The 14,267-nt window shown below is 37.6% G+C and overlaps 1 protein-coding gene across 4 annotated transcripts in view; it reads right to left on the bottom strand.

The window, feature by feature from the left end:
* The window catches only part of USP15 (ubiquitin specific peptidase 15), a 134,976-nt gene extending 122,049 nt beyond the window's left edge, over positions 1-12,927 (bottom strand). Inside the window, exon 1 of one of the 4 annotated variants that reach the window (XM_070370525.1) lies at positions 12,512-12,927. In XM_070370525.1, coding sequence (XP_070226626.1) covers positions 12,512-12,600 — 89 coding nt within the window. In that variant the 5' untranslated portion in view covers positions 12,601-12,927. The remainder of the gene's footprint in view (positions 1-12,511) is intronic. The other 3 variants (XM_070370526.1, XM_070370521.1, XM_070370522.1) reach the window with 3 other exon arrangements.
* Positions 12,928-14,267: the final 1,340 nt, after the last annotated feature.

The following is a 14,267-nucleotide window of genomic DNA, read 5'->3' as shown; positions in this document are numbered from 1 at the left end:
CAGAAAACCATAGGGCTAGTGAATGCATGGTTCTGTTTGCTTTTTTGGATTAGTATACGTCTATGCTGACAATTTTCAAATAAGCAGTTCCTTCTTAATTGCTTAATACTGATATATGATGTTTATTTTTTTTTAAAACCCTACCTTTTTCTCTGCAAAGTAGATATAAGACAGTCACTATTTTGCAACTGAGGAGACACACAAAAACTTCAGCCTAATTCAATGTAGCACACTTACTCTGAGAACATGTATAAAACTGTTGTGTGTAGAATTAACAGCATTAACACTTTTGGATATTAATTCACTCTATAACTAATCATCTCATTGAATAAAATACTGTTTCAATTACATTTAAGTTGCAACAGCATAAGCCATTTTTTAATACTAAAAGAGATACTTATAGTATCTAGTACTTTAAATCATTATAAAACTAGATACCTCACTGATTTTTTTTAAGTACCACAAATGAAAACTCTTCAGTAAAACATAATCAAGGAAAGCTATTAAGTTGTTCAAATAAACCAATGGTTTGGTTAATCATCCCTTTATATCTTAATTTTTAGGTCTGAAGCATTTCCAACCTATTTTTTGCTCTACACGTTAAATTAATCAGTTGGCAAGAACTAATTTTTATGACCTCTTTTACATCTAAACTAAAAGACAAAGAACTCAGGAAGGAGGCCAAGTAAGATTGTGAAACTGAAAAGAAAACACACAGAAGTGGAGAAAATGTTGCGTATCATCTATCTGATAGGGGCTTTGTATCTAGAATATATATGAAGAACTCTTAAAACTCAGTAATGAAGAGAAAATTGCCAAGTGAGAAAATGGGCAAAGAATGTAGACAGGCATTTTTGCCAAAAGGGCTAATAAGCATATACGAAAAGATGTGCACCAACATTTGCCACTATGAAAATGCAAATTGAGCCTCCAATGAGATACCACTGCACATCCCCCAAGATGACTATAATCAAAAAGACAGGTAAGTATCACAACAATGCAGAGAAACTGGACCCTTATACATCACTAGTGGCAATGGAAAATGGCGTCACTGCTTTGGAAAAGAGTCCATTAGTTCCTCAAAAAATAAACACAGAGACTCAGCAATTCCATTGCCAGATATGCACCCAAGGGAAATGAAAACTTATGTCTAGACTAAAACTCGCATATAAGTGTTCATAGAAGGATTATTCATAACAATCAAAAAGTGTGAACAAGTCAAAAGTCCATCAACTGAAGAAGGAATAAACTGAATATGGCATCCCTATACAATGGGACATTTTGTGGCAATAAAAAGAAATGAAGTGCTGATATACACTACAAAATGGATGAATCTAAAAAGCATTATGTTAAGTAAATGAAGCCAGAGATAAAAATCACACATATATGATTCTATTTACATGAAATATCCAGAAGGCAAATTTATAGAACAAGAAAGTAGATCAGTAGCTGCCAAGAACAGCGGGATGTGGGTAGAAAAGGGGGTGGGGGAAACTGCTAATAGGTATGTGGTTTCTTTTAGGGCTGATAAAAATATTTCAAAATTGATTGTGGTGATGGTGGCACAATTCTATGAATATACCCAAATTCAGTGAATTGTACACATCAAGTGATATGTGATACCACTCACCGATTTCTTTTCTCTGCCCATGTTCCTTTCCTCCAGAGACAGTATGATATGTCAATTATACACAATAAAGCTATTATCTTTTTTCAAAAGTGTGAAAGGGCCATAAATCTGGATGGAATTACTAGGAATAATTTTACAAAGATTGGTTTTGAAGTAAGTGAAAGTCAAGACTTAGTAAAATGTACTGGAAATAACATGAATGATGTGTAAACTCCTATAAGGAAGAAATAAGTAAAGAATCTGCAGGAAACAATACTTGTATCAAAGAGCTATATTAGTTAGAAATGAGACTGCCAAGACTACAATACTAAACCAGAAAGACCTAGAAAATTCTGTAGTTTCCTCATAGATAATAGATGAACATGGTATTTTACTAATATGACAAAACTGCCACTTCTTAATTCTAATACTTTCAAGTATTCATCCCTCAAAGAACTGTTTCCCACAAAACGGGTATGGCTCTCACTCAAAGGCAGGCAGTGGCAGTGCATTTTAAAATGTGGGTTTCAGAGGTGACTGCCTAGATCAGAACCTCTGCTGCACCACTGACTGACCACATCACCATGTGCACTTAGCTCTGTACTCCAGTTTCTGAAACTGTAAAAGAGAACACTATCACTTATTTCATACAGACTCATACATGAATGGTAGTATTTGTAATCATAGCCACAACTGCATGGTACATATAAATACTTCGCTATACCTTTTCTGAGATTTGAAAAGCTTGAAATTCATTCAAATTTAAGAAAATAAATTTTCCATCTATATCACAGATAAATCTCTTGATTAAACTGTTAAACTTCATCAAGTTGCTATGACATATTGCTAAATAATATAAAGCAAGCCAAATTATCAGATCTCTTATGGTTAAAGAGATCTTATGGTTAGATCATTTAACCCTTATCATTCTTTTTTCTTTCTTCTAGTTTTATTGATACAATTGACATACAGCACTATAAAAGTTTAAGGTGTACAGCATAATGATTTGACTTACATACATCATGAAATGATTACCACAATAAATTTACTGAACACCCATTAGCTCATATAGATACAAAATTAAATAGAAAAAAAATTTCCTTATGAGGAGAACAGTGGCCACAGGACTGGAAGAGGTTCAGATTTTATTCCAATCCCAAAGAAGGGCAATGCCAAAGAATGTTCAAACTACAACACAACTGCACTCATTTCATATGCTAGCAAAGTAATGCTCAAAATCTTTCAATAGCATGAGAACATCCAGATGTACAAGCTGGATTTAAAAAAGGCAAAAGAACCAGAGAGCAAATTGCCAACATCCACTGGGTCACAGAAAAAGCAACAGAATTCCAGAAAAACATCTACTTCTGCTTCACTGACTACACTAAAGTCTTTGACTGTGTGGATCACAACAAACTATGGAAAATTCTTCAAGAGATGGGAATATCAGACCACCTTACCTTCCTCCTGAGTAACCTGTGTGCAGGTCAAGAAGCAACAGTTAGAACTGGACATGGTATGGGGAGGGAGGAGGGAGGAGGGTTCAGGATGGGGAACACATGTATACCTGTGGCGGATTCATTTTGATATTTGGCAAAACTAATACAATTATGTAAAGTTTAAAAATAAAATAAACTTAAAAAAAAAAAAAAAGAACTGTACATAGAACAGCAAACTGGTTCAAATTGGGAAAAGAGTATGTCAAGGCTGTGTACTGCTTATTTAACTTAAATGCAGAGTACATCATGTGAAATGCCAGCTGGATGAAGCACAAGCTGGAATCAAGAATGCTGGGAGAAATATCAATAACCTCAGATATGCAGATGACACCACCCTAATGGCAAGAAAGCTAAGAGGAACTAACGAGCCTCTTGATGAAGGTGAAAGAGGAGACTGAAAAATCTGGCTTAAATTCAACATTTGAAAAACGAAGATCATGGCATCTGGTCCCATCACTTCATGGCAAATAGATGGGGATAAAATGGAAACAGTGACAGACTTTATTTTCTTGCACTCCAAAGTCACTGTGTATGGTGACTGCAGCCGTGAAATTAAAACATGTCTGTTTCTTGGAAGAAAAGCTGTGACAAATGTAGACAGTGTATTAAAAAGCAGACATCACTCTGTCGACAAAGGTCTGTCTAGTTAAAGCTGTGGTTTTTCCAGTAGTCATGAACTGATGTGAGAGTTGGACCATAAAGAAAGCTGAGTGGTGAAGAATTGATGCTTTCGAACTGTGGTGCTGGAGAAGACTCTTGAGAGTCCCTTGGACAGCAAGGAGATCACACCAGTCAATCCTAAAGGAAATCAATCCTGACTATAGACTGGAAGGAGTGATGCTCCAATACTTTGGCCACCTGAGAAGAGCCGACTCAGAAAAGACCCTGATGCTAAGAAAGACTGAAGGTGGGAGGAGAAGCAGACAAGAGAGGATCAGATGGTTGGATGGCATCACAGATTCAATGGACATGAGTTTGAGCAAACTCCAAGAGACAGTGAAGGACAGGGAAGCCTAATGTGCCACAGTCCATGGGGTGGGCAAAGAGTCAGACACAACCGAGTGACTGAACAACAATGATGAGAATTCTTAGGATTTACTCTAACAACTTTCACATATAATATTCAGCACCGTTAATTATATTACAAAGGAATATTGTTTTTGTTGTTTAATCACTAAGTCATGCCCAACTCTTTTGCAACCCCATGGACTACAGTTGGTCAGACTCCTCTGTCCATGGGGTTTCCTGCAGTGGGTTGTCATTTCCTTCTCCTTCATCACTGAGTCACCAGGGAAGTCCCACAATGGAGTATTACTCAGCCATAAAGAAGAATGAAATCTTGCCAGGTGCAACAACATGAATGGCCATGGAGAATATTATGCTAAGTGAAATAAGTCAGACAGATAAATATGTATGATTTCACACATATATGGAATCTAAAAGACAAACATAAGAAAGCAGAAATAGTCATAGATACAGAAAACAAACAGGTGGTTGCTAGAGAAAAGCAAGGTAGGCAGAGGAGAGAAGTAGGTAAGTGAGATTAAGAGGCACAAACTTGCAGTTGCAAAATAAATGAGTCCCAAGCAGGAAATGTACAATGTGGGAAACAGAATCAGTTACCATGTAATACCTTCGTATGGTGACGCATAGTAACTAGACTTATCCTGGTGATCCTTTTGAAATGTATAGAAATAGCAAATCACTATGTTCTGTAACAGGAAGTAACAGTGTTATAGGAGAACCAACCAACCAAACTCATAAAAAATTAGATCAGATTTGTGGTTACCAGAGGCAAGGGCATGGGGGAGGAGGACTTGTAAGAAGGCAGTCAAAAGATACAAACTTACAGTTAGAAGATAAGTACTAGGGAGGTAATGTACAACATGATAAATGTAATTATCACCCTTAATCTTTTTTTTACTACAGGAACGTGATGCTGTTTTCACTCAAGCAAAGAATTTTTTCTCTAATGCTCCCCAGTTTTGATTTCACTGGCTAAGTGAAATAAGTCAGACAGAGAAAGACAAATATCATATATTACTTTTATATGGAATCTTAAAAAAATGATACAAATGAACTTATTTACAAAACAGAGACTCATAGACACAGAAAATAAACTTTTGGTTACCAAAGGGGAAAGTGGAGATGGGGGGATTAATTAGGAGTTTGGGATTAAAATATACACACTACTATATATAAAATACATAACCCACAAGGACCTACTGTATAGCATAAGGACCCATATTCAATATCCTGTAATAGCCTCTAATGGAAAAATCTAAAAAATATGTATCTATATCTGAATCACCTTGCTGTACACCTGAAACACAACATTGTAAATCAACTGTATTTCAGTTTTAAAAGCAAAAACTGGCTCTCTAAAACTTAGATTAGCCTGGTCTCAGTGACACTTTGGACTTGCTTGTGAGAGAGCCTTTGGTGCCTTTCACTAAAAAGTCTTTTCTAAGGCCACGTCTGCTAAATCATTTTCCTGAATTACGAGGAATTATCACACTAATACCTGGACCTTCTCAAAGCTAAAGGGAGAGTGGAAGGGACAGGATTCTTAGTATTCCTCCTCGTAAAGAAGAAAAAGTAGTCACTACCCTCCTTTTCTTTTTGGAGAACTATAAGAAAACCGAGTGGAATCTTACTGCACGAGCAGTATTCTAGGCAGAACCAAATATAGGTTAACCCTACAGAGGTTTTCTGCCTTATATTAGAATCTGAGCTTTTTCTTTTTGAGGAGCTGTTCTTGATCGTTCCCTCAGATACATCACTTTAATCTGCATTCAAAACTGAGGTCACTTACTACCAATCAGTCTCACTCTACGTTTCTTTGGTAGTGGCTTCTGTGTACAACGGATGGTGACGCTAAACGGAACTACATTTCCCTTTCTAAAGAATAGATGGAGAAAGAATCTGAAAAAACAACTTCAAAGGAATAAATATAAGATACAGAGTGTGAATTACAGTGGTAACTAAGGAAATGAAAATAAGAGGCACAAACCAAACTGACATTACTCAGGGAGGAAAAAAACCCAGCAACTGCAGACAAATTCTATATGGAGACTAAGAAGAAACAGTTCAATGGTTTATGAAATACTGTTTGAATTACACTTGAGTAGTGACACCACAAAACATTTTAATACTAAAAAGATACTAATAGGATTTAGTATTTTAATCATTATAAACCAGGTATGTAAGTAATATTTTAAAAACCAGCTCTTAAACCCTCAAACATCTATAAAATGAGGTAAATAAAACTCTTGCTTTAATAGCTGCACAAGTATAAAGCATTTAGGATAGTGGCTAGAAGAGAGTAAGCATTCAATACATGCTCACTAGTGGTGGTATTATTACCTGTGAACCACATGCAAACCAACTGATTTCTCTCAACTCAGATTTCTCATCTACAAGAACCGAATATACACTTATTTTGAGAATCCAACCAGATGTGCACAAACACCTTCACCAGTAATTCTCAACTTTCCCTTTATCTCCCTGCCAATATAGCTGATGGTTTCAATTCACTTTTATCAATAATCATAGTTTTTCAGTGAAGTTAATTCTCACAGTGAGGAAAAGAAAAATCACTCTAAACTCTTGTCCAACTTAATGGACATGAGTTTGAACAAAATCCCGGAGACGGTGAAGGACACAAAAACCTGGCGTGCTGCAGTCCATGGGGTCACAAAGAGTTGGACACGACTGAGTGACCGAACATCACGTAATAAAACAAATATATCTAATGACTAATAATACGGGAAAACTCATTTTATCAGCAGTGATACTACATGGACTGTCAGTTTTCAGATGTTAAAGAGGTATCAATATGGTTATGTACCTTTCACTGTCTTAAGTGTGCTTTGACTTTGAAAATTCACAAGAAGTTGGTAATCATGGAACGTAAAATATCAAACTTTCACATTTGCATTTTCTGGGCTATTTCTATGGATTCTTAATGGGAAAAAAAAAGACATTTATTTGTGATTTATACTTTTAAAATATGGGTAAAGTACTAAAACAAAATATCCTACTCTTACTACAAGCTCTTACTATCTGCTCGATATGCTGTTTCTGTAAAACTATACGTAAAGGGGGCCATATGGCTTCTAACAATCGCTTATGATTACTAATAAACAAAATCCCAAATCTAAACAATACATGAGCCCAATTGCTTTTGTTTAAATGTACTTTTGGACTGAAATATTTGTTCTACATATTCAGTTAATAACCTACTAATCCTTAAACATATTTTTTTTTTCCCAAAAGCAGTATAAGATTTTCCATCATATCAAAACTAAACAGTCACAAGAAACAAGTGTGGGATAAAATGGTAGAATTCTCTTCCTAAATATAAATTAGATTCCATTTAAAGAGAAAAGAATGTCCATTTAAAAAAACAAGTGGAACACTTTAAAATGCATCTTTAAAAGGCTGCTGCTGCTGCTGCTACTAAGTCGCTTCAGTTGTGTCCGACTCTGTGCGACCCCATAGACAGCAGCCCACCAGGCTCCCCATCCCTGGGATTTTCCAAGCAAGAACACTGGAGTGGGTTGCCATTTGCTTCTCCAATGCAGGAAAGTGAAAAGTGAAAGTGAAGTCGCTCAGTCGTGTCCAACTCTTTGCGACTCCATGGACTGCAGCCTACCAGGCCCCTCCATCCATGGGATTTTCCGGGCAAGAGTACTGCAGTGGGGTGCCATCGCCTTCTCCATTTAAAAGGCAGTGTAGCACAATAACTTTAAGGCCTGATTTAAAAGCCCCAAACTACTTGGGTCCAAATCTCAGATGTATCACTGTGTGAACACTTCTTCAAGCCTATCTGGGGAAACTCCTATTCTGGCCAGTGCGCACTGGCACACATTCACATTCTGGTACCCTAGAATAGTAGTAATGAGGGACTAAGTGATTCAGCAACACCTAGCACAGTGCCTTTTTAATGTAATATCATAGGTCATAGCCTGACAATTCTTTTCTCATCATACTTACATCCAAGCAAGATTAGTAACAGTTATGAAATTATTTTCTAAAACATCTATTTAATACTTTGTATGTGCTAATGAAAAAAGGTGGTATGATTTAGGAAAAAATAAAATCTGAATGTCACTAAGTAGATGCTAAAGCTCTGGATATGCTTGGCCAAATGGGGTACATTAAATCTTGGCTTCACTAACAACTTACAAGTGATTTTAAAAATTATGAAAAGGATTAAATAAGGAAAAGCTACTTTTCTCAGTTTTAAGCAATTAAAATGTGAAAAATATGCTTTAACGTCCCTACTTCTGTTATGTTCATCAATTGACCAGCACTAAAAAAGTTTTGCTTTCTGGTTTCATTTGATGCAAATGATATAACATATATCCTATTTTAGAGGTAAACACTTTGATACAACTAAAGCTAACAGTAAGAGTAATATAAAAACTTCTTGGCAAGCACACACTAAACAATTTGGAGTTCATATTGATTAATAGTTTCCATTTCCATTATTAACTGATGGCCTGATTTAAGATTATTTTGTTAGTGTGAATCAAAGTTGCAAAAACATAAAGGACTACATAAAATAAAGATTTCTAAGTAAAACAGTAGGAAAGGAAAGCTCTAAAATGGAAATTAATGCCTCCTCTATCAAAAAAACTTGATTGGTCCAATTCCTCTGCAGTTTGAGACAAAAACATCACACATGGCTATATGAGTACATTTTTAAATGACTATAAATGAAAGTTACTCTTCAAAGTTACCTTAAATCTACTAATTTTATTAGAGTTTATACAAAAATGACATGCAAGATTTAATCTGTAAAGTAAGCTTTGAACATACTTGAACATAAAAATTAGTGGAAATGATTGGTAGATACATAACATTTAATATAATGAGGGAATACAGCAGTGATTTTGGTGACTTATAATCATCTATCTATTTACTTACAATAAATCTATTTTAAAAGAAATCACCTAAGGGAGTACATAACCCACAACATGTATTTGTATATTTCTATACTTACTTATTTAACTATCATTCCCTTCAATAGGTTCTTCCATCCCTGATAATACTTAATGCAATGTACTTTAAACAAATTTTCCTTTTATCTTATTAGAAGAGACTACCATGTACCTAAAAATTAAGTTGTCTTTCATTCATCCTAGGCCAAACAGTTCTAGTTCCTTTACTCTTTTTCTACACTTTCTAAATTCTAATAGTGTTGTTCATAGTTTTCTGAATCTCTCCATGAAGCTAAACACAGATGAGGAAACAGCATAAAAGATCACGCCTTCTAACACAGACAGCTGTTACTTTTATACCCAACCTTTTTAAGAAGTGTATCTCTTTTACATCAATTTTGACATTTTTCTCACTACAAAATTTAATACCAAACATATCATAAGGTTTGTTACTCATCTCAGACACGTGTAGCTTATTTTCATCTCTAGAAAGTTAGTTTCCAGATAAAACTCATCCACTATACAAATAAACAGAAATTCTAGTATCCACATAGAAGCAAATCTGTATCCTTGGCCAGGTGTTAGCATTAATTACCAGAGTAGTAGGAGGCAGTCCTTATCTGCAAAGTGCTCACAACCTAATTAATGATCTTTACTTATTTGAATGTATTTGACTATAACATGAAACGTTAGTATTAAAATTTCAAGAATAAACTCATGGTAAATCTATCATTTTTTCTTAACAGTCCAATCAGTCTTTTCAAGATGGTAATATACATATGCCAAGACAATGTTCCATTTGCATATGGCCCATTTCAGCTACTAAAAAACAAGCAGAATTTGCCCAAACACCCATAAATGACTAATCCAAGGCTTTTTAAAGACTTTAAAAAGAGAAATAACTGTTTAACAAGTTTTGCTGCTGCTAAGTCGCTTTAGTCGTGTCCAACCCTCAGCGACCCCATGGACTGCAGCCTTCCAGGCTCCTCCGTCCATGGGATTTTCCAGGCAAGAGTACTGGAGTGGGGTGCCATTGCCTTCTCCGTAACAAGTTTTAATGAGTACCAAAAACATGAACCCAAGCTACAACTAAACCATTAAATATCTTTACCAATTCTGTACTCACGAACACATTATCAAATTCATACTTAACAAATTATTCTCCTTAAAATTCTGAATCAAACTTTTGCTAATTCCTTTTTTGATAGGTTTCACTTGCTAATTCCAAGTAAACTGGCTCACATATAAACCAAATTAGTTTCTGGAGCATCCCAGTACCATCTTTTCCTGCATTTTTTTCCTGTAAATGAGAGGGGAAATCAATTGTGAGGATAAAAATTTGCACATTCTGCTGTTAATTAAATGTCTGAGCCTCAGTTTTAAGATGGAAGCACTAAAATGACTCAAATTTATGAACTTCCTGTATTTACTCTTATAAATATCAACAAATCTTTAAAATGATTTACAGTAACTTTGTCAAAAATAAAAATGCTAAACTTTAATGCTCACAATATCCATACTGCTTTGATCATCCTTTATGGTTAACACCACCAATTATTACTCAGTATATCAAAACCACAACAACATTAACAAGGAGTAATATACATATAAGTAATATCTATATATTAAATTAAATAGCATCACCAACTCAATGAACATGAGTTAGAGCAAATTCAAGGAGACAGTAAAGGACAGGGAAGCCTGCAGCACTACAGTCCATGGGGTCACAAAGAGTCAGACACAACTTAATGACTGAACATCAACAAATATATTAAATTGTAGATTTGTATTTCATGAAAATCCACATTTACCTTAGTATAAGGTGGTATTAGGAAAGGTAAATTAAGAATGTTAAAATGTTCTTTAACAGGAAAAAGCAAAGATTGATTTCATCTTTAACAATTCACAGGAAAAGGTAAACAAAAATGTCCTAGGAAATATCCAATTTCCCCACAATAATAAACATCATAGGAACACTCCGTTATGAGCAAAAATGATTATTAAACCATATTTTTTTGCTGCAATCCAACAAGTATATGTTTACACTCTCAGGGATTTTTAATCATATAAAACTTACAGTGTAGCCTAACAAAATAAGAAAAAGTACCAAGACTTAGACCAAAGTATTTAAATTCAAGTCCCAAGTCTGCCATCTACTAGCTTACTTGACAGTGATTCTAGCTTACTTGACAATGATTCTAGCTTACTTGACAATGATTCTAATACCACAGCATTTTAACAGAAATGGTAGTAATAAGAAGGTAACTAAAATTTAATGTTATCTCAAGGCAGAAAATCTTGTAGACTATTTCACTGAATCAGGATAAACCCCTAAATGAAATCATTCTGTCCATTTCGTAGATGAAATCATTGAGATGCAATTTAAATTAACTCTCCTCAAAGTCACACTGCAAGCTAAGTGGTGGAAAGGCTAACCTAACTTGAGTCTAAATCTTACCCTCCTTCCACTAAGCCATAATGAGGAAATGAAAAAACATGCTGCATATTATACACGACGATAGAAAAGTGAAAATAACTTTTATTATAATAAAGAGGCACATGATCCTTCCTAATGAAACAGAGCACTTTCGGTTACATATTCACATACTTAAGTTATTTTGAATACCACTTGATATGGCCCACAAATATTAAAATCTACAAATACTTCCTTCGATATTTTAAGTATATCCTTTGGTATTTTATAAGTTTGAATGTTAGCAAGTGACTGAAGCTTCAAGTGGACTTATCTACTTCTTGCAGGCCTACGTTATCCTTCCAGTAAGAGGGAAGGGCTGCACTTCTAAGAGAAACGCTGCCGGCGTCTATCAAGCCTCCACTAAAGCACAAGACCACGTGGTACCACTCAAAAGCCTAAGGTTCAGTACTCCTCTCCCTCCTTTTGACAAGGAACTAGGAACTAGGTTCCTTTCTCTTAAGTGGCGCCCTGACACATGCCACCTGTGTAGTACGAACCGCAAACATCCTGCAGCCGGCCTCCCGGAAGAATACGAGAATCAGAATAGGGGAACTTGGATGCCGACAATGTAGGGAAAGGAAATGACTAAAGAAGTGAAGCGGGTGAGATCGCGATCAGCCGCGAGACCAGGACCTGTCAAACATTAAGAGACTCATACCGAACGAGAGTAACCTATCGTTCGGGAAGGCCTGAAGTGGGAGCGGCACAACCAGAGGAAGAAGGACGAGGAGAACCGCACGAGCCGCCGCCGCCGCTCCCCGCAAGCCTTTCAGCATGCCTCGACGAGCCATGAACTGTGGCCCTCATTTCGGGTCCAATCTTTGCCCCAACCTTGCGGAAGCGGCCAAAATCCTGCTTCCTGAGGCCGCCGCCGCCGGACCTGCCCGCACCTGTCACCAGCGAGACACCAGCCAGCAGTTCCCACCGAGTTCCCCACCACCCTCGGGCAACCGCAGCCGCTTCAACCTCTTTCCCTCACCAGGTGTCCCCTTTCCGGAGCGAGGTTTTGAGCAGCGTCGCGATGTCAGAACGCTGGATGTCCAGATCTGCCGCTCCGCCTTCCGCCATCTTCTTCCACTAGCGGTAGCGGAGGCGGCAGCGACGGCGGCGGCACGCCCCAGAGCATTGTGGGAATGGCGTCCCGCGGCCCCTCCCAGTCGGCAGGTCGAAACCAAAAGAGACGAAAGGGTGGGGGGGTGCGCCTCCGGACCGGCGTTGGCCCCGGGCGGAGTGAGTGCGCCGCCGTGGTCGGCTGCCTCGCATCGGCCCCTGCCCGTCCAGCAGCTCGCCTCGGCCTCCCACGACCCGGGAACGCCTGGTTTTAACTCTCGACTGTGGGGCCTGGATCCTGTCTCACTTGAGCGGTGCCACCGCCCTGTCCATCCTGCCTTCTGCCTTCCCCTCCGTCTTTCCCACAGACGCCTGAAAACCCTTATTTGCGCATTCACTCACGCTTGAGGGCGGGGCGGGGCGAGGGGGCGTGGGGACGGCTGAAATATGGCAGAAAAATTTTAACAGGTCTGTGACTCAAGTCTTTCCGTTGCGAGTCCCAGAACCTAAACTCGGTGAAGATTGGACCAAACCTAGCAACCCGAAACCCAACGCTTAGCCGCAGTGCTCTTTCTGGGTTCTTTCTTGCGCTCCTACTCCTGCTGTAGGTGGAGACCTTTTATAGGCTCTTTGTGACGCCTCCCCAGGCACACCCAGATAGCTAAGCTGCAGTGAAAAACACGTTCCAGTTCCTCGGTGAACAAGGTGTAAAATATGTATCGAATAGTGCCAGGTACTAAAATAAAGGAGCGAAAACAGGCGAGAAACCCATTCTCCTAGATACTATGAAGTTACATATTCCTAGCCACACCTTCCCATGGTGTGTGCACCTGAAAGTAGGTAGTAGTAGCTATTATTTGAAGCCGATTATGTTAAAAATGGGAAAATCGAGTCTCAAAAATCAAATGCCAAGGTCACACAGTAAGTGGAGAGGCAAGTTTATAATCCAGCTTCACATGCACACTGGCTCGCTGTCCAGTATAGTACACTAATTACCACTCCTTACGAAAGCCTAAACTAACATAGAAACTAGGCTGCACTAATTCATTTAAAACAAACAAAAAACAACACCTTTGTACACCTAGTGGCTAGCGCTTTGTACATCTAGTGCTGCCTAACATAAGAATGACCTAAATATGTGTTTAAGAAATAAATTGTGGCAAAACTGCGTAAGTAATTCCGAGCATGAAGATGTCCAGCGATTTGACTGTAAGATAACATGATGTGAAAAGTCTAAAAGATGGATAAGAATTCCAGCATGATCTCTCTTGTGTACTAGTTTTCAGCCCCTATGGAATGCAGAAAATGGGTGTAATATAAGTGTTGAACCCTTCCAAGTCAGGGTAGTATAATTTGTGTGTATCAGCATTAGGATTGCTTATTTTCTTTGAAATAATACTGTTTTGTATTCTTGTATCATCCTTGATTTGAAAGTCTGAAAACAGCTTCCAGTTCCTGCTATTTCTTATACTATTTGATTTTTGACGTTAAAAATTAGTTTAACCATGAGTACTATCAAAGGGTTAAGTTTCCCTCCTTTCCCACCTAAACTCTGAAAGAGAACTAAGTAATTTTTCAGAAAGGCCTACGGATATGGGAAGAATAATGGAATCATATGAACGAACATGAATTCAAACCTCATGTTCACGCCTCAACCTCTAGCTGCAAAGTATTTAGCTATAGTT

The sequence above is a fragment of the Bos mutus genome, chromosome 5, assembly GCF_027580195.1.
Source record: "Bos mutus isolate GX-2022 chromosome 5, NWIPB_WYAK_1.1, whole genome shotgun sequence".
NCBI lineage: Eukaryota > Metazoa > Chordata > Mammalia > Artiodactyla > Bovidae > Bos > Bos mutus.
This window is presented reverse-complemented; position numbering and strand designations above follow the sequence as displayed.